The sequence below is a fragment of the Panthera pardus genome, unplaced genomic scaffold, assembly GCF_024362965.1.
Source record: "Panthera pardus isolate Hobbes unplaced genomic scaffold, ASM2436296v1 HiC_scaffold_11, whole genome shotgun sequence".
Taxonomy (NCBI): domain Eukaryota; kingdom Metazoa; phylum Chordata; class Mammalia; order Carnivora; family Felidae; genus Panthera; species Panthera pardus.
In genome coordinates, this window is record NW_026526666.1 from 80988563 (window position 1) to 81010182 (window position 21620).

Genomic DNA, 21620 nt, shown 5'->3' on the forward strand with positions numbered 1-21620 from the left:
CTGCCAGGATCTCAAGCAGGGCTGGCTAGCTGCCTCCTGGAGGGGGAGGGGCACATCGATGATGCTCAGGCTCAGAATGGCAGCCGAGTGGCAGGCAGAGGCTGGCGTGGGAGGCTCCTTGGTAAGCCATCTGCAAACGTTTCCTCTGGATGAGAAGTACTATCCAAATATAATCCCCAGAGGCCTCTGCAAGGTATAGATGGCTACCCTCCCTGGGAGGGGGACAGGTCCCTTCTCTAACTCATGACTGCCAGTGACAGGTGGAAGATGGACAAGGCTGAGAGAGCAGGAGCTGGTGGAGGTCAAGCTGGGGCTGCCCAAGGAGGAGGGAAGGTGGCTGCCACTTGGAATGGCTACCCTGGGTGCCACAGAGTGCCTTGTCCTTCCCCTTTCCCCTCCCCCCACCCACCCTCCTGCACTGTTCTATCACCAGAGTGGATGCAGGCATCCTTACTTCTCCAGGGAAACCTAGGCCAGGCTACTCTGAGGTCTGCTTAATCCCTGTGTGCTCTGGAAGGTAAGGTTCAAGGCACTGATAAGATCCCATCCCTTCTCCCTTCAGACCAAAGCATGAGAAGAAAATAGTTCACATTTGTGAGGCACTTGCTGTGTGTCAGGCACAGTCCTGGACACCTTATATATACACAAGTTCACAGGACCCCCATTGCACAGATTAGGAAACTGGGGCCCAGAGGTTTTGGCACATACCCACATTTACACAAGTAGAAAACAGCGGAATCCAGACTCAAATACAGGGCTGTGCTGATTCCAGAGGCCCGACCCTTAACCTTTGACCTCCCTAAACCCATTGCCTCTGTGTAGGGGAACAAGACAGGTGATGACCCAGACTGGTGACATCTCCACCCAGGCAGAGACCTGAGGCAGGAAGGCGAGAGGGTCCAGGTAGAGTGTGAGTGTGCCTTGGTCCCCAGGCTCCCACGGCCTGCACCCCGTTCCTGGGCCAGGCCTGAAGGGGCAGGCTTTAACATCTTAGGGCATAGGACCATCAGGTCTCCAGGCCGGATCACAGGTCTAACTTAGAGCAACAGAGGCACTGGCTGAGGGCAGGGGATGGCTGGCTAAGGCCAGCTAAGGGTTCAGCAGCAAGGCAGGGCAGAGACTGCTCTTCGATTCTGTCCCAATCAGACCGGAGCAGGACGGGGAGTAGGACAACGAATGTACAAGGCACATCACGTGTTGTAAGAGCAATGAAGCAGGGGTGGCAGCGACAGAGGTGCAGACAACGACGCTGGGCCACTCCTTTGCCGTATCTGCTTTGCAGGGCCCCTCTTCGGCAAAGCCAGTGCACGGTCCGATCAGCCGATTGGCCCCGCTTGGGTCACATGGCCACCCTGATCCAATCAGCTGCGGTCTGGGGGTCACGTGGTTCCGGCGGGAAGCCTCATCTTTAAAGGCTTGTGGCTCTGCCTGATTTAGTCGCGGAGACAGAAAATGAGGGAGGCGGGCGTCCCCTGAAAGGTAGTTGAGGACCGGCCACCAGCCCCCTTGCCCAAAGCTTGGCCCCGGGCCGCAACTCCGTCTGCAAGACCCAGCGCCAATCTGCTCCGGGCAGCATCCTGAGCACAGTCTCTGCGCAGAGACTGGAGACGCCCCGCCGCAGCCCTCCTGGGTCAGCCGCTGAGTCGGGAACGCAAGGAACGGAAGCCCCAGGCCACTCCCAGACCTTCTCAAGGTGCCATCCCCAACACGCAAGCCCCAGGGGCGCTCACCCGCAGGTGTTGACAGCCGCATCCCAGGAGCCCTGCCCCTGGCACTCCCGGCCTCAGATACACGCCCTCCAGGGAGCGGTGCTTCTGGAGGAAAAGCGTTTACCTGATGTAGTTTGTGTGGGTTCCCTGGAGCCAACAATTAGCTGAGCAGGGAAGAGCCCTGATAATTTGTGGAGTTTATTGAGTTGCTTCTGGGAGGAGAAGGAACATTTGCCCACATTGATTACCAGACTTCGCTGATCCTGCCCTGGGGATATGTCAGGACGGGAAGAGTCCCCCAGAAAGGTACCAGCAGCTGCCAAGTGAATGGGGAACACAGTGAGGGCTGAGGGACCAAGGGGCTGGGGCGGCCTGGCTTCGTCTTCGTGGGAAACGGAGATGAAACCCAGCATGGCCTCAGAGGCTCTCCCTACTGTCTCCAGGCTCACCTGCTCGCCTGCCTTTCTCCCCACATATGCCCTCTTCTTTCACCGGCAGGATCTCATTCATTCGTCCGTTCATTCAGGCGTTCCTTCTTCTAGTGAGTGGTATTGACCGAGCCCTTTCCATGTATTAGTTTTCCATGCAAGGTACTGAGGAAAAAACTTAAGTAGTAAGACATGGCTCTTGTCTTCAGAGAGCTCACAGTTTGGGGGGTGAGGCAGACCCCTGGACGATGCTTGGTGAGACAAGTACCAGGGTAGAGGAAGTGCAAAGAGTCACAGATACACGGGGGCAGCCAACCAGATTCTCTGGAGCCAGTGGCTGTAAGATCCCACCTGAAGGTAAGGAAGTAGCTAGAAAAAGGATTGGGGGTGGATCAAAGGGGACGGAGAATTTGGCAAGGAGCTGACCCTCTGTCGAGAATGCTGTAGATGAGATCCATACATAGTGAACCTTTAGGCCTAGGAGTCCTCTGAAGTCCTCCTCAATTAGGATTTTAAGCTTAGTTGATTCCCACTCTCCTGCTAGCCAAGGGGATGTAATTAGAACAGATGCCCCACTATTGAAAGCAAGAGGCCGCTCTTCCTTCCTTCCTTCCTTCCTTCCTTCCTTCCTTCCTTCTTTCCTTCCTTCCTTCTTTCCTTCCTTCCTTCTTTCCTTCCTTCCTTCCTTCCTTCCTTCTTTCCTTCCTTCCTTCTTTCCTTCCTTCCTTCCTTCCTTCTTTCCTTCCTTTCTTCTTTCCTTCCTTCCTTCCTTCCTTCCTTCCTTCCTTCCTTCCTTCCTTCTTTCCTTCCTTCCTTCCTTCTTTCCTTCCTTCCTTCCTTCCTTCCTTCCTTCCTTCCTTCCTTCACAAAGCACGGATAATAAAAGTGCTCAGCACTTAGCCCTCTCCACCAGAGCAGCTCCCTGGGGTGGCTGGCACTCCCACGGCCTTGCTAGATCTTCCTGACCGATGCCTTGTGGCACGTGAAGTGCCAGCTGCCTGCAGGCCGTCTCCCACCCCCACCCTCAATGCCCATGCACCTCATGCTCCCACCAGCTGAGTCTTGCACTTTCTGAGAATCAGATGGGTCTGTTGCCAACTCTCTTGGTGCCAGTCATACTTGTTATTGTAATTATGTGATTTAAATTAAACATCACATAAGCTGATGAAATATGAGTGTGAAAGGAAATAGAGTTGCATCTATGGAAACTAAATTGAATGCTTTGGAATGACTCCATGAAGGAGATTCTCTAAAAAGAATTACTCCCTCAATATTAGGTGTGAGTGACTGAGACAGTTGCACCCCATTGGGTCAGTTCCATTGGGGCAGGGACCAAGTCCATCTTGCTCACTGCGGCCTCCCCAGTGCCCCACACAGAGCCTGGCACATTGTAGGTGCTCAATAAATATGTGTTGAGTGAACGTGCTGTAGAAGAGTTAAACATGGTGAGCAATGAACTGTGGGTGTAGTTTGTATAAGGCAGACAGTGTGGAGAACAAAACCGTGGTCAAAGGAAAGACCTTGGTCCTACATTAAATGGATTGACAAGTAAATGTGCATTTAGGTATTTGCACACTATAATGAAATGCTTTAGCTGTGTGTGTGTTCTTATGCCCTCCTCACAAATTACTTTTTACCAACCAACTATGTCATCTTCAAGGCTTCAAGGTGTTAGTAAATGTTTCTGTAAAGGGTGAGATAAATAATTTGGGCGTTGTGGGTTACAGTGTCTGTCACAGCTACTCGACTCTGCCGTTGCAGCATAAAAGCAGACAAATGTAAATGAATGATCATGGTTGTGACCCAATAAAACTTTACCTACAAAAACAGACAGCAAGCTCTAGTTTGCCAACCCCTGTTCTAAGGAATTGATTTGTTCTTTGTGCCAGGCACTGTGTTGTGTTGCTAGACATATCAAGATAAAGGAAATCCTGTCCCAGCTTTTACAGAGCCTGGCTTCTAGTTGAGAGATGGTTGTGAGTTGGTGTATCGGCATGATGGTAAGGGCTTGAGCATGGTGCAAAGGGGTCACAGTGAAAGCAAATGCTTCTCCCATGGGGGCAGGGAAAGAGAGATGTGGAAAGAATGAGACATTTGGTTAGGTGTATGTGATGGGTGATATTTCCCCAGGTAGTCAGGTGGGGTGACAGGAAAGGACACTGTAGATAGAGGGAGTAGCATATGCAAAGGCTTGGAGACATGGAAGAAGCTGGAGCTCGAAGTGGGTGTCACTGGAGAGGGAAGGCATGAAAAAGTCTAGATTTTATGATATTGGAGCTGGTGGGCCTCTTCTTCTGGGTTTCCAGCAGGGCAGGAACTTGGGAAGATCTCCCCGCAGAGTACAGAGATGGACTGGAGGCAGAGGACAGATCAGAAGGCTGACTCAGTAGTCCAGGTGAGGATGACAAGGTTGTGAGGCCCAGAAGACTTGGCCATGGAGGGCAGGAACAGGAGGAGTTAAGAATGATGCTTGGGTTGGGTGACCAGGAGGATGGTGTGGATTATGGGGAGAAAGAACACTGGGGAGCTAGACTGATTGGCAGAAGCTTGGGTTTGTTCAAACAAGCCCCCAAACATCCAGGTAGGTTGCTGGGATTTGAATCTTCATACCGTGGCTCAGCTGCTCAGAGCTGCCTGAACAAGTGAGGCGGGTAGGCACTGCTGAGAACCGGAACCTTGAGATGTCTTTCCAAAGACAAGTCTAAAGACTCAGGGACTCTGGCAGTCCATATCCAAAAGGGAACTTCATTCATCCTGGGCATTTGCCCGATTCCAGGAAAGTGTGTAACATCCTGGGTTTGTCTAAGGAAAAACATTTGTTTTGACATAGCAAGAATCCTAGGTATTTGGCTAAGGAAAACTGATACTGAAATCATTGGTGATGAGAATGGGTGTGTCAGGGCTGAGTCAATAAAGTCTCACTTCAGAAATGAGAGGTGGCTTGGGCGGGGGAAGTGGGAATCGGTTTCCAGCAAAGGCCTTGGTGTCCTTTGCTCACTACCATCAAGGCATCCAGAGGGTTTCCCTGGTTGCATCGTGGTGCCCTCTCCATCCCCCAAAGAGGAAAGCAGATGGCAGGTGGGGAAGGAAGAGAGTTTGGGAGTGGGGATAAAGTGGCCAGCACCTCCTATATTTCACATTCTCCCCAGCCACCTTTGTGGTTGGAAGGATGGTTTTTGTTCGACCCTAGGATGCAAAGAGTCTTCAACCCTGAGTCAAATCCAGGCCGTGCACATAGCTTAGCTAAGAGATAAAGCCCATAGGAACTGCTCTGGAACACGGAAAGAAGCCAGATGCCACTGCCTGAGGAGTGGTGGCTGGGCAGAGAAGGGGACATTACAGTGGAATCTGGTAGATTTCAGGCTTTGCAAAGACTTCCCATATCCAGGGAACAAGTGGGAGTGGCACCCACTGGCAAGCACAGTGCCTTTTATACAATGTGTGCTTGGTGAGTAAATGAATGAGTGAATGTTCTCCCGAGGATGTCAGTTTTCAGGAATACTGAAATCTAAGGCAGAATCTTCTAGTACTCCCCCTCAGATTACAGGTAGGCAGTGATTCCTTGCAGACTCACTGTTTTCATCTTTGCGCCCCAACATCCTAACTGTAGAAGAAGCTTCTTAAGAAGAAATGCTTTCCATGAAGTCTGCTCTGAGCTGTTCTATTACCAAGAGAAGAACTTAGAGCTTTCTGGAGGGGAATTCAAAGCCACTTTTCCCATAATCAACTACATGCATTAAAGGGAGCGTTTGTTTTTTTGTTCTCCCCAAGCCAGATTCCATTAATGAAGCCCCATTTAACGGAAGTCAATTTACCAAAAAGAAAAAAAAATTGAGTGTAATTGCTTAAATACATTTTATGCTGTACTGCAATAGCAATTTCCTGGGCGAACTTGGAATTCCCAAGGCCCCCCAGAGTGAAGTTAATGTGGACAGAAAGGTTTGGAGGGGAGAATCTCTCTTTGTGTTTCTCTCCTTTAATTATGATTCTAAGAGGGAGCAGAATTAAAGAGGATCCTGGGGGGAAGCGGGAGGGGAAGAAAAGAAACGGAATGGAATTCAGCCTAAACTGTTCCAGCGCCTTCCTTCATGCTTGCATGTATGTAGCAGTATACAACACAGTGGCTGAGTACATAGGCTCAGAGTGGAGTGGTTTCAGTTTGACTGCCACCTCTGCCATTTCATGGCTGTGTGACCTTGAACAAGCTTCTTAACCTCTCTGTGCAGTCAGATGGTACAATGGGAAAGGGCAGACAGAGCAACAAGTACAAAGACAGAGAAGCACAAAAAAGCAACGTGTGTTCCACTACAAGTAAGGTCTTCTGTTTGATTGGAGATGATGTGTGTGTGTGTGTGTGTGTGTGTGTGTGTGTGTTTGCACATTTACACGTGTGCTCAGGGAAGGAAGGCAGGCAGGAGTCAGACCAGGAAGACTTCACTAAGAAGGTGACATTTGATCAAGAACTTAGAGGAACTGAGGAGGTGAGCCACATGGACGTCTGGGAGAAGAGCCAGCTAGCAGGTAGAGAGAATGTCAAGTGCAAAGGCCCTGAGGCCAAAAGAGGTCTGGCCAGCTTTGAACCGCAAGGAGACCTGTGTGACTGGAGCAGAAAAAATAGAGATGAGGAGAGGGGGAGGTAAGAGAGGTGAGAACACACTGGCTTTTTTAAAGCCTGAGGCCACAGTAAGGTCTTACTCTAAGGATAGAAGCCACTGGATATTTGTTTTTAATGAACTCTGTTCAGGTCTAATTTACACAAAATAAAATTACCCATTTTTTTCAATGTTTATTTACTTTTGAGAGAGAGAGAGAGAGCCAGAGCATGAGTTAGGGAGGGGCAGAGAGAGAGGGAGACACAGAATCTGAAGCAGGCTCCAGGCTCTGAGCTGGCAGCACAGAGCCCGATGTGGGGCTCAAACTCACGAACTGCGAGATCATGACCTGAGCCTAAGTCAGACACTCAATTGACTGAGCCACCCAGGCATCCCTAAAATTACCCATTTTAAATGTTTTCAGAGCTTTGACCAACATGTACTTCCCACATAACCACCATCTCCTTCAAAATACAGAACATTCCCATGACCCCAGGAGGTTCCCCTAGGGATCCCCACCTGTACCTCTCACCCCCAGCTCTGGCATCTACTAATCTGCTTTCTCTTCCTATCGATGAGTCTTTTCCAGGGTTTCGTATAAATGGAACCGTACAGTATATACTTTTTAATCACCCAATATAATGCTTCTGATAGCTCCCTGTGTTGTCGTGTGTGTCAGTGATGTTGGAGAGTTTCCAGTGGGGCACGGCACCATCTCAGTGGCAGAGTCTGATGTGATGACTCCAACATGTAAGCCCCCAATTATGGGATAGTTGCCAGGAGAACTCTCACATATGCGTTTACGTCCAAGGAGGCAGGAGCAGAACAGAGTAAAGATGTGTAGGCAACACAGGGCCCCAAGAGTTTAAGCCTTGGGGGTGAAGAGTTACCAGGAGTCCTCAGGGTGGGTAAAGGTGTGGGAGAGATGGACAACGGGTGTCCCTCAGAGCTTCTCCAGGCTGCACGCTTGGGGCTAAAGCAGATACTGGGACTGGAGAAGCCTCACTGGCTTCCACTTACCATAGTCGTGATCATGACTTCTCATCCTGCTCTGGGACCCCGGCACCCTCCCCACATCCCATTTTGCAATAAACATCCTTTGGTTCTGAATTATTCAGGTAAATTCTCCCTATTTCTACTTCCCTTATGTAAATAGTCCCCAAGCTTTGTCATTGATACAGATTTGAACTTGGCCTGGGGGGGAAAAAAACCCACAATACTGTTTGTGGCTCCTTAGAAAACTTCAGTGACTCAGACTGTAATAAACTATTTTAAATGGGATCTGGTGAAATGCAGTAATTGGTTTCTATAATAGCTCTTACCAATGGTAATATGGGTTATATTATTAGAATTTGGTGTGTGTCAGCATTTTCATTACAGTAAAAACTCAGTTTTGCAGGGTATGAAGCTCCTTGGTTATTTCCTTTGTTTAATACACATTTATGGGCACCCACCATGCTGGGTCTCTTCCATTTGCCCCCTCCAGATCCTCTCCCCAACCTTTTCCACTCTGTTCCATATCTAGGAAGACTTAGCTATAGGGCTGTATCAATATGCTCCTTTGCTTCTGGCTTCTGATTGGGATAAATCAACAGAAGCATCAGTAGGAGGTTGGAGGAGGGGAAAGAGGAGAGTGAGTTCTGGGTTTGCATTTCTTTGCCCCCTCCTAGTGGGACTTAAATGCCCAAGATCTAGGTCCTGTGTGGTGACCCTCTGCATGCAGCCTTCTTTTTCAGGGATAATCATTTCCTCTCCAGGCTCCTAAGTGGTAACAAGCAACAGCCTACTGCCCCATCCCTGGTGGTTTCCCCACTTTTTTGATAAAGAGTCCATTCATTGAACTCCTGGAATTATTCTCCTATGACTATGCCATCTGCTTTCTGTTGGAATCCTGATTTGCCTGCTTTGTACCAACCATGGTGCTAGATGCTTGGTACAAGGACGAAGAATAAAAATGACAAAGAATAAAATAGCAGCTGCCATTTACCAAAAGCTCTCTATTTCCCAGGGACCATGCTAAGGCCTTTTTTTGTGTGTATCATCTCATTTAATCTTTGCAACTCTTTGAGGGAATGGTTATTATTGTCCCCATTTTACAAAGTCACAGAGAGTTGAAGTAATTTTTGTAAGATAACGCAGCTCATCCCTCCAGAGCCCGGTCTTCTCCACCATCAGACTACAATGCCCTCCTTGAGGAGTTACCTTAAGGAGACACCCACCTAGATGATGAATCATAGGTGCTGTGGCATCACAGAGGAGGAAAAGGAAAATGACGTTTCTTGAGCTAATGTGTGTCAGATACTGGGCTAGGTTCTTTGCCCATAGGTAGGTCTCACATTTATTCCCACAGACGCTTCAGGCTGGGCTTAGTACTCTCATTTTCAGAAAGGTTCAGTAACTAGTCCTAGGTCACACTGGTACTAAGTGGTAGAACCTAGATCTGAACCCAAATCTGTGTGGCTTCCAAGCCAAGGAGAGTAGGAAAGGCTTGCCCCAGGATGTGATGTTTGAGGGCTTCCTGAAGTCCTCTCAGGCAACATGGGTGGTGCAGGAGAGAGGGCTCTGGGTGGGTGCATTCCAGGCAGAAAAGGCAAAAATGTTGTAAAGGACAAAGCATGCATGCTTAGGAGATGTCCTCGATAGGGTGTCCCCGCAGGGGTGGGAGCAGGCAGGAGGGAGGTGTGAGGCTGCCGGGGGGCAGGGGGCAGGCATCGCTATGCTTTGTACCTGATTCTTATGTGGGGAGGAAAAGAGGGAAGACACCAGTGCACAGGCCAGCTCAGAGGCTGTGGGGTAGAGGAGGGAAGACAGAGGGGATTCCTGGGGTGCAGAGAACAAGTACAAGGAGGGGGGCTTCACAGCTTAGCCTGAGTGTGGTGGAGAGGGCCAGCACTGAGCAGAGACTCATTCTAGCAGGGGAAAAGGTGGAAAACTTGAAAGGCTATTCTTGTGTAGGCACTAGGGAGCTGCTGAAGGTTCCTGTGCTCCAGAAGGAAGGGTCTGGTGGACTTGGAAGTTGGCTCAAGATGGCAGTTGGTCAAGAGGCTGGGGTAGTGACCAGTGATGGCAGGAGAGATCCTGGTGCCCCACCCCCTGGGCTGGACTGGCTGGAATCCAGAAGAAGCTAATTTAAGGGAGGGGGAACAGACCTAGCACGGATGGGGAGGCGTCTTATGGACGCAACAGGAATAGGGGAGGAGCCAGAGGAGACCCAGGGCCCAAGGAGTGACCTTAGAATGGGCTCTCACAGCACTGAAGGGCCATACTGCCTGAAGTGCCTTTCTATGGACCCCTTGGGGGGTCTGCGGGGCTCACTAGGGGTAGCTGGTCCTGTACCTGGGGGTTGTAGGCTGGACTTTTGCTGGGGGATCAGGGTCTTGGGTACAGGTGGGTATGTGGACATCTGCTGGGAAGGCTGGGCCTCTCTTCTGCCTGTGGTCTGTTGCCCAAGGGAGTGACACTTGTCAACACCCCTGGTGGGAGGAGGGGGTGGGCCTCTGCTCCTGGCCTGAAGGATCCACTGTCTGCACAGCATCTCAAGGCCCCCGGGAGAGCCTGCCGAAGCCGCTCAGGCCCCAGGTTTCTGGAGGGCAGCCTGGGTGGCCCAGCCCTTCCCTCCTGCCCCAGGCCTGGGCAGAGGCCCTAGCACCATGGGAAGTGGGGACAATGGATGCTGGCCCCTGCCTCACCGCTATCCCCGCCCACTTGGTGTCCCCCCAGGTTCACCGGAGCCAGCCTCCCGGCCCCCGTCATCAGCAGCAAGAACTGGCTGCGGCTGCACTTCACCTCTGACGGCAACCACCGGCAGCGTGGCTTCAGCGCCCAATACCAAGGTAGGCGGGGACTGCCGAGCCTCCTCAGCGGGCCGCAGAGATGAGTCCCGGGGAGCTCATCCTGTCCCCAGACTGGGTCCAGCCTGACTGCAGGGAGGACATACGTCTCTTGTCCTGTTCTAATTTGCAACCCGGGGCCTCCACATCAGCAGCTCTGCACCTGCCATGGTGGCCGGCTGCCCGAGACAGTGATGCTGCCCCGGGCTGCCCCTCCCCAGGCTCCTCTTCGAGCCAGACTCGTCATAGTAGTTACTACCGAGTGCCTTTGAAGAGCCAGGCTATGTGCTGGGCACTTGACAAATGTCGTCTCATTTATCCCCCATCATTCCAGAGTAAATGCCATCACTGTCCCCATTTTATGGGCAGGGAAGTAGAGGCTTGGAGAAAATAAGCCAGTTTCCCAAGGCCATCTGAACTCCTGCCTTTTGACTCCAGAGCCCAAGCTCTTAACCGGGAGAGTTTAGCCTACGCTGGTGTAAAGTGGGAGAGGAGCCATACTCCAGCTCTGTTTTGTGTTAGTGTTACATAGAACACGACTGTATTGGCACACCCACGGGCAGAGGGGCCGCAGGAGTGCTGGAGCTTAGGGGTTCAAATCTGCGAAGAGCTGCCTGGCAGCAAGGGATCAGACCAGGAATGGCAGGTGGAAATCGCAGGCAAGCAGATTTGTGCTCCAATCCTGAAGAATTTGCAAACCCAAGGCAGGGAGCTCTTGGGCACTGGAGGAGATCCAGAGTCCACTTGATGTATGGGAGCGGATGAGGGCATCCCTCTCAACCTTGAGTTTACTCGAAGTACACAAAATTTATAAACACCAAGGGTGGGCTTTATAACTTGCTCATTAAGCCCTTAACTACTACCATTTATAGGCTGATGTTGGTTCTGACTGATTCAACAGCAAACTTGTATTGCACACCTATTAAGCATAAGGCCCTGGGGAATAAAAGGAGGGGTGAGTTTGTGTCCTGAGTGAGTGAGTGAGGAGTGAGGCATATTGGTAGTGTGCACAGAATGGGACAAAGTAGGCCTGATAAAAAGCAAGAAGTGTCTTCCCACGAGGGTGTGCTGGGGTAGGAGCACCAATTCTCAGGGTGGAGCGGGGTGGCTGGCCCCCTGCAACCCCACCTCGCAGGCTGTGGTTCTGGATAGCACCAGCCCATCACTCACCTGGGTGGGGCAGGGGCAGAGTGGAGCCCCTGCCATGAGGCCAGGCTTTCAGCGGGAAACTAGGATAAGAGCAACACTGCAACTAGAAACATTACCTTTAGAATCTGAACCTTTCATAAACAGCCTCCTTTCCTCAGCCACCTTTGAAATATTCACAAAATAAACATAAAAACAGAGTGGCTGGGTGGCTCAGTGGGTTGAGCATCCGACTCTTGGTTGCAGCTCAGGTCATGATCCCGGGGTCGTGGGACCGAGCCCTGAGTCGGACTCCGTGCTGTGCAGTTTCTCACAGAATCTCCTCTAAGTCTCTCTCTCTCTCTCTCTCTCTCTCTCTTCCTCTGCCCCATGCACATGCTCTCTCTTTCTTAAACAAACAAATAAATAAAAATGAAGTAAAAAAAAAAAAAAAAACGAAATCAAAAACCAACCTGATCTGGCGAGCCTCACAAAGCCTCACTCTGAGAGCTTTCCTGGAGGCATTTTTCCACTGCCGATGTTGGGCTTCTGTGAGTGAAGCCCCTGCCGGGATCTTTTCATTGTATTTTCCAAAATAGAAAAGCAGAGATGAGTGTCATCAGTGCGTCTGATTAAGTAGGTGCCAGTGTTTCTACTGTTTCAGGTTCCTGAGGGCCTGTTTGCCATGGTCATAGGCCACAGCGTAAGGCCAGGCAGTGGGCAAAGAGAACCCAGACACGGCAGACTCTAGATCAGCACGCTTGCTGTGCACCAGGCCCTGTACTGGGCACTGTCCACACTGCCCCCATGTGGGCCTCCCCACAGCACAGTGACAAATGTGTTTTTGATTCCCACGTTTTGGGACACCTGGGTGGCTCAGTCGGTTAAATGTCTGACTCTTGATTTTCAGCTCAGGTCATGAGATCATGGTTCGTGAGATCGATCCCCAAGTCAGGCTCTGTACTTGGAGTCTGCTTGGGATTCTCTCTCAGTCTCTCTCTCTCTCTCTTTCTGCCCACATGCATGTGTGTGTGCTTGCTCTCTCTCTCTCTCTCTCTCTCTCAAAATAAACATTAAAAAAAATACATTTTAATTCCCACGTTTCCGCTGAAGCAGCTGAGGCTCAGAGAGGTTGTGTAATAAGCCCAACACACACAGATCACACAGGCTGTAAGTGGGGAAGCTTGAATTCATTCACAGGCTCATGTGAGTTTTCTGCAAACCCAGAGGGCCATCTCTTAATGGTGTTTTGAGTGCCTTATCTTTCCTATTCAACTGGTGGCTTTTCAACTATGTTTTGTTAATCTCATCCCACTGTAAAGAAGTACATTTTCTATCACAACCCAGTCCTCACATCTATCTATAGAACTAAAAGGAAAATGTCACCAAGTGGTATTTATCCTTACTAAGCGTGATGCACCCTGAAAACTTCCAATTTTTAATGTTAACTGCAACCTGTAAATTAATTTCACAAGGCTATAGCAGGGAAAAACCCACAACCTGAAAACCTGCTTTACTTACGAACTTCTCAAGAGGAGGCCCTATCCTGTCCTCTCTCTGTGTCCCTTAATACAGCCCCAAACGAGGTCGTACATTCATATGTGTCAGTGTTTACAGAGGGCTTTCTAGGTTTCAAGCACTTGGCGTTTATTACTTTATTTAGCGCTAACAGCAAGTGTGTGAAGGAGGAACTACCCTTGGCCCCATTTTACAGATGAGGAACCAGGGTTTCAGAGAGGACTCCTGACCGGCTCCAGGTCTCATCGACGTAGTGTGGGAGGCAGACTTGCACCCCGGCAGTATTTGTCTGCAGCTGGCGTGCTTATATACGGGGGCTTAGATATTGTGTTAATAAGTGATTTTACTCTGGGAACTTCTTTTTCTAGTCTTCACCATACTGAGGGCACATAGTGCAAAGCGCATACAGTAATCATTTAGTAACTCAACTGAGGACTCAAGCAGGGTTCCTTGACCTCAGCACTATTGACTTAGTGGTGTGGGTAGTTCTCTGTTGTGGGGGGTCATCCAGACCATTTGGGGATGTTTAGCGGCATCCCTGGCCTCCATCCACGAGCTGCTAGATGCCAATAGCATTTCCCCACAACACACGTAGTCATGATAACCAGAAAGTTTCCCCATGTTGCCAAATGATCCCTGCATAAAAAACCACCCCCATTGAGAACCACTGCCCTGAAGGAAAGGAAACTTTGGAATGACTACAATAATGAAAGTTTTTCAGCTTGTAAATATAGCACAAAAGCATGGCAGAGATAGCTTTTAGTCAGGGGACTAGCAGGAGATAGAAGGCATACTGCCTGGCTTTCACCGAAGAGGGTTTAGTGATGGGACCCTTTACAAAGGATAGGATGGAATTAAGGAACACGCAGGGATGATGAGGCCCTCGGGCACCACGCAGCAGGGAGGGCTTTGCCACAACTGGGAAAGGGCCAGAGGGAGTAGAAAAGGCACTACCTGGCAGAACTGAGGAGCCTGACCACTGCCAACCCACTGCAGGAAGAGGGGGCCAGGAGTCAGTAACCAGAGCAGGAAGAGGGGCTAGAATCAGTAACCAGAGCTGGAGGAGGGAGGCAGGAGTCAGTAACCAGAGCAGGGAGAGAGGGCCACAATCAGTAACCAGAGCAGAATGAGGAAGCCAGAATCAGTAACCAGAGCAAGAAGAGGGGGCCAGGAGTCAGTAACCAGTGCAGGATGAGGAAGCCAGAATCAGTAACCAGAGCAGGAAGAGGGGCCAGAATCAGTAACTAGAGCAGGAGGAGGGGGCCAGGAGTCAGTAACTAGTGCAGGAGGAGAGGCCTGGGAATCAGTAACAAGCACTGCAGCAAGGACCTGGAATCAGTAACCAGAGCAGGAAGAGGAGGCCAGAATCAGTAACCTGATCTCTCTCTTCTCCCTCTCCCTCAAGTCTGCTGTGCCTCCCATCTGCCAACCCAAAAGGAGCCAGGAATAAGGAGCAGAGTCCTTGCTGTGTGGGCCTGCTGTGTGCCCTGGGAGACTATGAGCCTTCCCAGCGGGACCCCTTGCCATAGCAGTCCACAGAGGTCAGGCTTCTGGCACAGAGCAGACCAGAGAGGTGTGAGGACTGGACCTGGGGAAACAGCAGCACAGGGTCAGCCTTAACGGCGCTCAGCTTTATGGCATTAGAGTCTCAAGTGATTTATGGCACTTCAGAGCTAATAATTACAACCCCCGAACTGTATCGGTGGACAGTTCTTTTCTCAGAAAACAAATCATAAGTTGAACGAATAAACAAATAACCTGAAGCACGGTGCATTCCATTCCTGTCTCGGTCCGGTCAGAATTTAGGGCTATTCCTGGACACACACGATCTTAACTACGACTACAGGGAACCAGGGCATCAGGGCTGTAGTGTGACTGTGCCTCAAGCCGGCTGTCAGAAAGCAGGTGAGCGTGTTGAATTTAACAAGCACTCTTGTGTGACACCAGTACCATGTGGAAGAAGAGAAAGGTGGACATGGCCAGGCCACGCTCTGCTCTCAAGGAGGACAAAGCAGGACAAGTTAAAGAGAGGAACAGGCATAAATCTAGAAGTTGTGGGCAGCAAGATAAGAGCTATAATTGAGGCCCAGTGAAGGGTTCTAGGATAAGACATAAAGGAGCAATTAGTTTTGCTGGAAGCACTTAAAGAAGTCAAAAAAAAATGTAGCGGTGACATCAGTATGGGCCTTGGAGAGATGCCACGCAGACCATGAGGAGCAGTCCAGGTAGAACGGAGGCAAGAGAATATGAAAGCGCTGAGTCTCAGGAACCCCAGACACCTGTGTGCGTCTAGAGCGGAGTTGGTCAAGTACAGCCTGCAGGCCAGATGCAGCCATCTGTTTTTAAAGATTGAAGCAGAAAATCAGAAGAAGAATATTTCATGACACATGACAACTGTATGAAATGCACATTTCAGCGTCGGTAAATAAAGGTTTATGGAACACAGCCTCATTCACGTACGAATTATCTGTAGACACAGTAGTGCTGGCAGGCCAGAGTTGGGCAGTCTGCAGCTGAGACAGATGGCCCACAGCCTAATACACCTGCTCCCAGGCCTTTCAATGAAAACATGTGCCGACTGAGCACGAAGCCTGCTGTCCAGGACACAGGTCAGCAGTGAGGGCAGGGGGTTCTGGGGTCAGAGAGGGAGGCAGGGGTCACACTGTGAAAAGCTGCCCTGAAGACAGGGGATCAGAAGTCTTGAGCAAGAGGGAGATGTGATCACATTTTATTTTAGGAAGATCTTTCATTGCTCTCAGATGAAAATGAGAGGACAATTAAGAGCCTTTGAGAATTTGGAGACTACAAGGATCCAAGGTTTAGGCAGAGGCAGAGGCAGAGGGAGACCAAAAGAGGCCTTCCCATGGTCACTTTCCTGGACTCGTTAGATCCAGGAGTAACAAGGGTGGAGGAAGGAGGCAGAGGACTCAGGCCTAAACCTTTGGTTTCTAGCCTGAGTGAGCGGGTAAAAAAATGAGGCTATTAACCAAGGTGGTATAGGGCAGAGGCAGAAGAGAGTGGATTTGCTTGGGACACGTTGATTCTGGGACTGTTGGCATTTCAGGGGCGGGGTGGGGGGGCTGTCTAGTAGGAAGCTGGCTGGTCTGTCAGTCTGTAGCTCAGACAAGGGTCTGTGCTGGAGAGAGAGATGTGAAGACTCAAGGCAGCATGCAGTCAGAGGCCACCCATCCCCTCTCTGGGCAGGAGACCTCCTCATAACGGTTGTAACTTGAGAGAGGCAAGCCCAAAAGAGTGGTTTGCAAAGTGAGTTCCTTGGAGGCCAGAGGGGTTCTCCCAGCAGCTCTTTTGATAGGGACTGTGTGGGTGGGGCCCCGGGTTCACCCCCCACACCACCAATGTTAACCAGAGCCATTGCTCTTTGATTTGTTTTGCGTAGTAAACATTTACCTAAGAGCGTAATCATAGGCTCCTGCACCAGAAGTGTTTGGCAACCACAGAAATCACGGTTGCTTCCAGTTCTGGGAGACCACTGAGGTTATGTAATCAATCCTCTGCCTCCGGGCAAGGGCTATTTTCAGTCCTTCTCAGAGCGTTAATTGCTTTCCTGCTTTCTCTTTAAGCCTACAAGGAACGGCAGTGAGAAGAGCCTTTCTTAAATGCCCCCAGTGGTCAATGATCACAACTGGTGAGGGTCTTCCCTGGCAGAGAGGGCAGCACACTGCACTGTTGCCCTGCTGGTCTGCAGAGAGGGAATAATATTAACCCCACGGGCCTACTGGCGATTAAAAGGAGACCCTGTCGCAATATCCGGCACATGGCAGGTACACAGGAAATGGAACCCTCAAGCCTCAGACTCCACCAGTCACCAGTCTCCCTGTTATATGGGGAAGCCCTTGTGCAGTGAGAGATTGAGCTGGCGGCTCTGGCTTCTCAGACTTGGGATCTTTGCTGCCACTCTGAGGTGACGGTCATTGTCAACTGCCTGCCCCCCCCCCCCCCCTTCAGCCAAATCCTAGCCCTACTCTGCTGTCCCTCCCACTGCCTATCTTGTCAAGTTAACTCTGGTAACCAGCAGTTGGGAGATATTCCACAGTAAGAGAATCGGCCCTTCTGCTTTCTAGAAGTCCAACTCCAGATCTTAATTGTCTGCAGAATAAACTTGTCCATTGGAAACCAATTTGCATTTATCGAGATGCTTTTTGTAGTAACAAACCAAAGCTTCTGTTTTCCACATGAACTTGTCTTTTTCTTGCTTGTGACTGAGTTGTAGTCTCAGACCAGAGCAGAAGTGCCTCAGGCAGCCTGTGGTCCACGCTGAGACTCTTCCGTCCTATTCCTGTCCACCAACTAAGCTGCTAAACCCTTGCTAGCCTCATTTTTTAGGTTCTGTGCCTCCAGGGCCCCTGAACAAATCACAGGGTTGTTGCTACCAGGCTCAGGAGCCCAGAGCTTGGGGTCTATGAAGCCAAGCTTCTAAATTCAGTCACAATGAGCCTGAACTGAAAACATCCTGAACATAAAATACGGCACCCCTCACCTCACCTGCTTTCAAGTGTAACTACTTCCTTTGCCAGGAAATGAATCCAAAGCACATATTCTTCTAACAGTTGGTTATTCATCCACTCAGTCATCAGACTCTTCAAGGGAACTGTCTGTGTGCTGGCCTCTGTCAGTCACAGAACGTAGACATAGGAGTTCGGGGGACAAATAGCTGGGAGAACAGGACATGATGTTGCAGTGTGATACGGGTTTCAACACACGTCTGAACCAAGTCTTGTGAGGGCAGTGACTTCTCCTCAAGGTGTAGACACAACCACAGGAGGAGATGGCTGTTGACTCAGGCCTTTACCAATGAGAGGTAGCCACACAGAGAAGAGGGGAAAAGATGTGCCAGGTAGAGAAAACGGCATTGCCAAGGCCACTGAAACCAACAACCGATGGCCATAGGGATTCCTTTAAACATCTTTCTTCTGGTCGTTTTCTCCAGCTGGCTTCTTAGAAGTTGCTTGTGAAGACCACCCTGCAGCCCATTAACAATGGCAAAGCACTATTGTAGAAATTAGAACATGCCCCTGCCTGCCACCTACCATGCTGGGGTCCTTTTCTTCTTCAGGAAATCTAGTGGCCATGAGTTTTGCTGTGATTAACCAAGAGGCCACACCAGCAGCAGCCAACAAAGTACTTCTTAGAACCTTTAGTTGCTTTGTACATCTTACAACCCGTGGCTGCACTGATGAAAACATCACCCAGCATAGTGCATAACCAGCTTCTGAGGAACTGTGCATAATTCTCGTAACTATCCATAATCTTTCAACACCTGCATTCTTGGCAGTGGTCACTGCTGGAATTTTGAGTGTTCTTTCATTGTTCCTGTAGCAATTTTTTGCTCTTCATTAGCGGGAGCAGTGAATTCAAGCCTAGAAGGCACCAAAGCAAAGCACCCAGGCGGTGCCTTTTTCAGCAGCAGGTCTTGTATCATCCAGTGCACCTGTGACTGTTTCTCTTCCTTCCCTTCCACGTCCCTTTTCCCGGCAGCCTTCAGCACAGCTATGCCATCTGAAGCAAAAGCCAGGTGTCCCTTGAACTTTTCTTTTCCATGGTCACCAGTAGTGATTCCTTGAACATTTCTCATTTTGAATCTTGTCACCTTTCCCTCGTAAGAATGTGGCATCATCTTCAGTTACAATAACCTCTCCAACCTTTCGTAAGTCATTGAAGCAAAATAGCTTAAAAATTCAGAGTCCGGCTCTCTTTTCCAAACACCACACCATCAATAGCAGCAGCTTTGTGGGTTCCTTCTGTGACGCTAGAACTTGGAGCTTGGGCTCCTTTAACCTGAAAGTCAGCTTTATCCTGTTCCAAAAGAGTGTACTGAGAGCATTGTCAGCAGTCATAACCAAAGACTTCCACTGGGCAGTGGAAGTATCAAGAGTGGGTACCATGGACCAGACGGTGGAAATCCTAAGCATCCTGGAATTTCCACTTCTGAACTTTGGATGTATTATTCAAGTAAGGAGATTATGGAATCTTAGTAGAATTCTGTGCCTCCGATTCCTGATTAATCATTCAGGGTTTTCCTGCCCTATATTGTGGGAATGCTCTTTGAACTTTCGTGATCACATTAGAAATGATGCTGCCAATTTGTCTGCCTCCATCTGCAGAAACTGTAGCAAACTGAGCAGTATCTTCAGAAATTATCACAGCTTTCGCCTCTCCCTAAGTTCAGCCGCAATAGCATCAACATGCGACATCACACCTTTTCTGATTTCCACCGGATTAACAGCTTTGCTAATCTTCTTGAAGCCTTCCATGACCATGGAACGTGCCAGTACAGTAGCAGCAATGGTGCTCCCAAGCCTCACTCTTTGTGTGTTGGCAACATCCTGGTCAAAGCTGGTGCAGTGGTTTTATATTTATCCTTCAGGTCAACTGACCTGGCAACAGACGCCTCAACTTTTGTGACATCGAGGCTTCCCCAGCTCTGTTCCATATCACTGCTCTTCCCACTGTTGTTTTCCATAGTCTGTACCTTGAAGCATTAGATCTTGGGCATCTGCAGCAAATCTTACATCTTTGGCATAGATCTGAGTGAGATGAGGAGCCAGTGTGCTAGATACTGACTTCATCTAGCAGAGAACTGTGAGTAATACAAGCATTTGTGCAGGGCTGGTGGCCAAGCAGGAGGCAGGCCCTCAATGATGAGGGAGGGGCAGAGTGCAAGATGCATACCCACCAAGTTTTCTAAGGGAAAAATCAGATTCCGGTTTTGAGGAGCTCATGCCCTACAACATTTTGGGGAATGGTTTACAGAGAGTGAATAAAATCCAAGCAAAAAAGAGTGAGTTTAGAATCCTGAAAGAAAGATATGCATTGGAAATTTTTTCTAAGGTTGGTTGAACTGGGTGTGGTGAAGGAACAGGTGTGGGAAGATGAAAGGATGTCCAGCCATCAGGACAGCCAAGTGGTGGGCAAAGGGGAGTGATCGGGGTTAGTGCAGGGGCTCCCCCCTTGTGAAGGCAAGTCTGGCTTCACAGGGGCGAGAAGAAGCTGCAGGTTCCATTTGCTTCGTGATTCCCAGAGCCTTGGAGACAGGCTGAGCACCTCCCCTCCTCCACTAACAGGTCCTTGTCTCCTGCTAGCTCAGCCCAATAACTCATGCTGCAGACTAGAGAGGCATTTGTATTGCCAGATTCTTCTAGCTAAATGTGTACCATGTGTCCCGCTAACCTTTACAACAGCGGGGAAATGTCTTGTAATTAACCAGAATATAAAGGATGAATGGAGCAGCCTGGCAGTCTCCTGTAGTCATTATCATTCGGAAGAGATGAATGTACCTAGTAAGATTTCCATCAACCAGTTAAAGCCAGCACTCTTCTCTGGGAGCCCTGACTTTGTTCACATACAGTGAAAAAGCATGTACAAGTGTGAATTCTATTTTGTATGTGTTTGTAGCCATGTGTACATGAGTACACAAATGTGTCGTTGAGGGCATGCCCTTGTAGACGCGAATGTGTACGTGTGCACGGATATATGTGCAAGCATGTGTTCATCGGGGGTATGCGTTCAAGTGTAGCCAGCCCCGGGGTTCCATTTTATCTGCAGTGCGTCAACAGATGCAGAATGGTTACAGAATCCATTTTAGAGACTGGAGCTCCAGTGTAATATCATTGGCACTAGACTAGTGGGTGCTCCATGAATGAATGAATGAATGAATGAACGAACAATGTGAATGAATACATGCCAGAAATTCTGTAGGTCCTTGCTACTTTATCCTTCATTTATTACGTCTGTCAGTAGTGTACTGTGGAGATCTAGAAGGAGAACTGCCCTTGTTCTCTAATGCTTCGTACCTGGTCTACCCAGCTAGTTCTTTGTTGAGCCATTTTGTGGCCGGCTTCCCATGGTGTTCCTTTTTCCCTGATCACTCACCATCTACTTGGTCAAACTGTTTAAAAGACAAATTGGCTATGTATCATTCAGGGTGTGGCCACTTCCTTGGGTTTGCTCAAAAACTGAGACCCCAACATACGGAGGTGATTTCTTGATGCTAACATCTCCAGTGATGTGGATTTTGCCCAGGGCTGAGCCCCAACCAAGGACACTTTCCTGACCCATTTGTCAGCTCCTAGGATGGTGTGGGCCCACTGTATGGGCTCCCCTCCCCAGAACCTGGGCCTGGGCCAGCTGGACCTGGACATACATTTTCTAGAGACTCCATTGTTGGTGTGAGGAATCCTGTCCAGAGAGGACGGCCCCTGCCTTCCCCAGGCTTGTGTGTGGTGCACACAGACAGCATGGGCGACACAGCTTTGAGACCAGCTCAGAGGACTAAGTGCTCACAAAGTTTATGTGTAAATTAAGAAGCTCCCTGAAGCTTTCCAGTTTCCTTTTTGTTCACTTTTTCTTGCCACTGTAACAAGTTCCATCCTGTGGTAGGTAGAAGGAAGGAAACAAGGG

At 49.6% G+C, this 21620-nt stretch overlaps 1 protein-coding gene across 1 annotated transcript in view; it reads left to right on the plus strand.

Annotated features, from left to right (window-relative positions):
- Positions 1-21620, plus strand: part of CSMD2 (CUB and Sushi multiple domains 2) — a 597686-nt gene that overhangs the window by 271485 nt on the left and 304581 nt on the right. Inside the window, 1 exon segment of the mRNA XM_053897825.1 lies at positions 10450-10562. Coding sequence (XP_053753800.1) covers positions 10450-10562 — 113 coding nt within the window.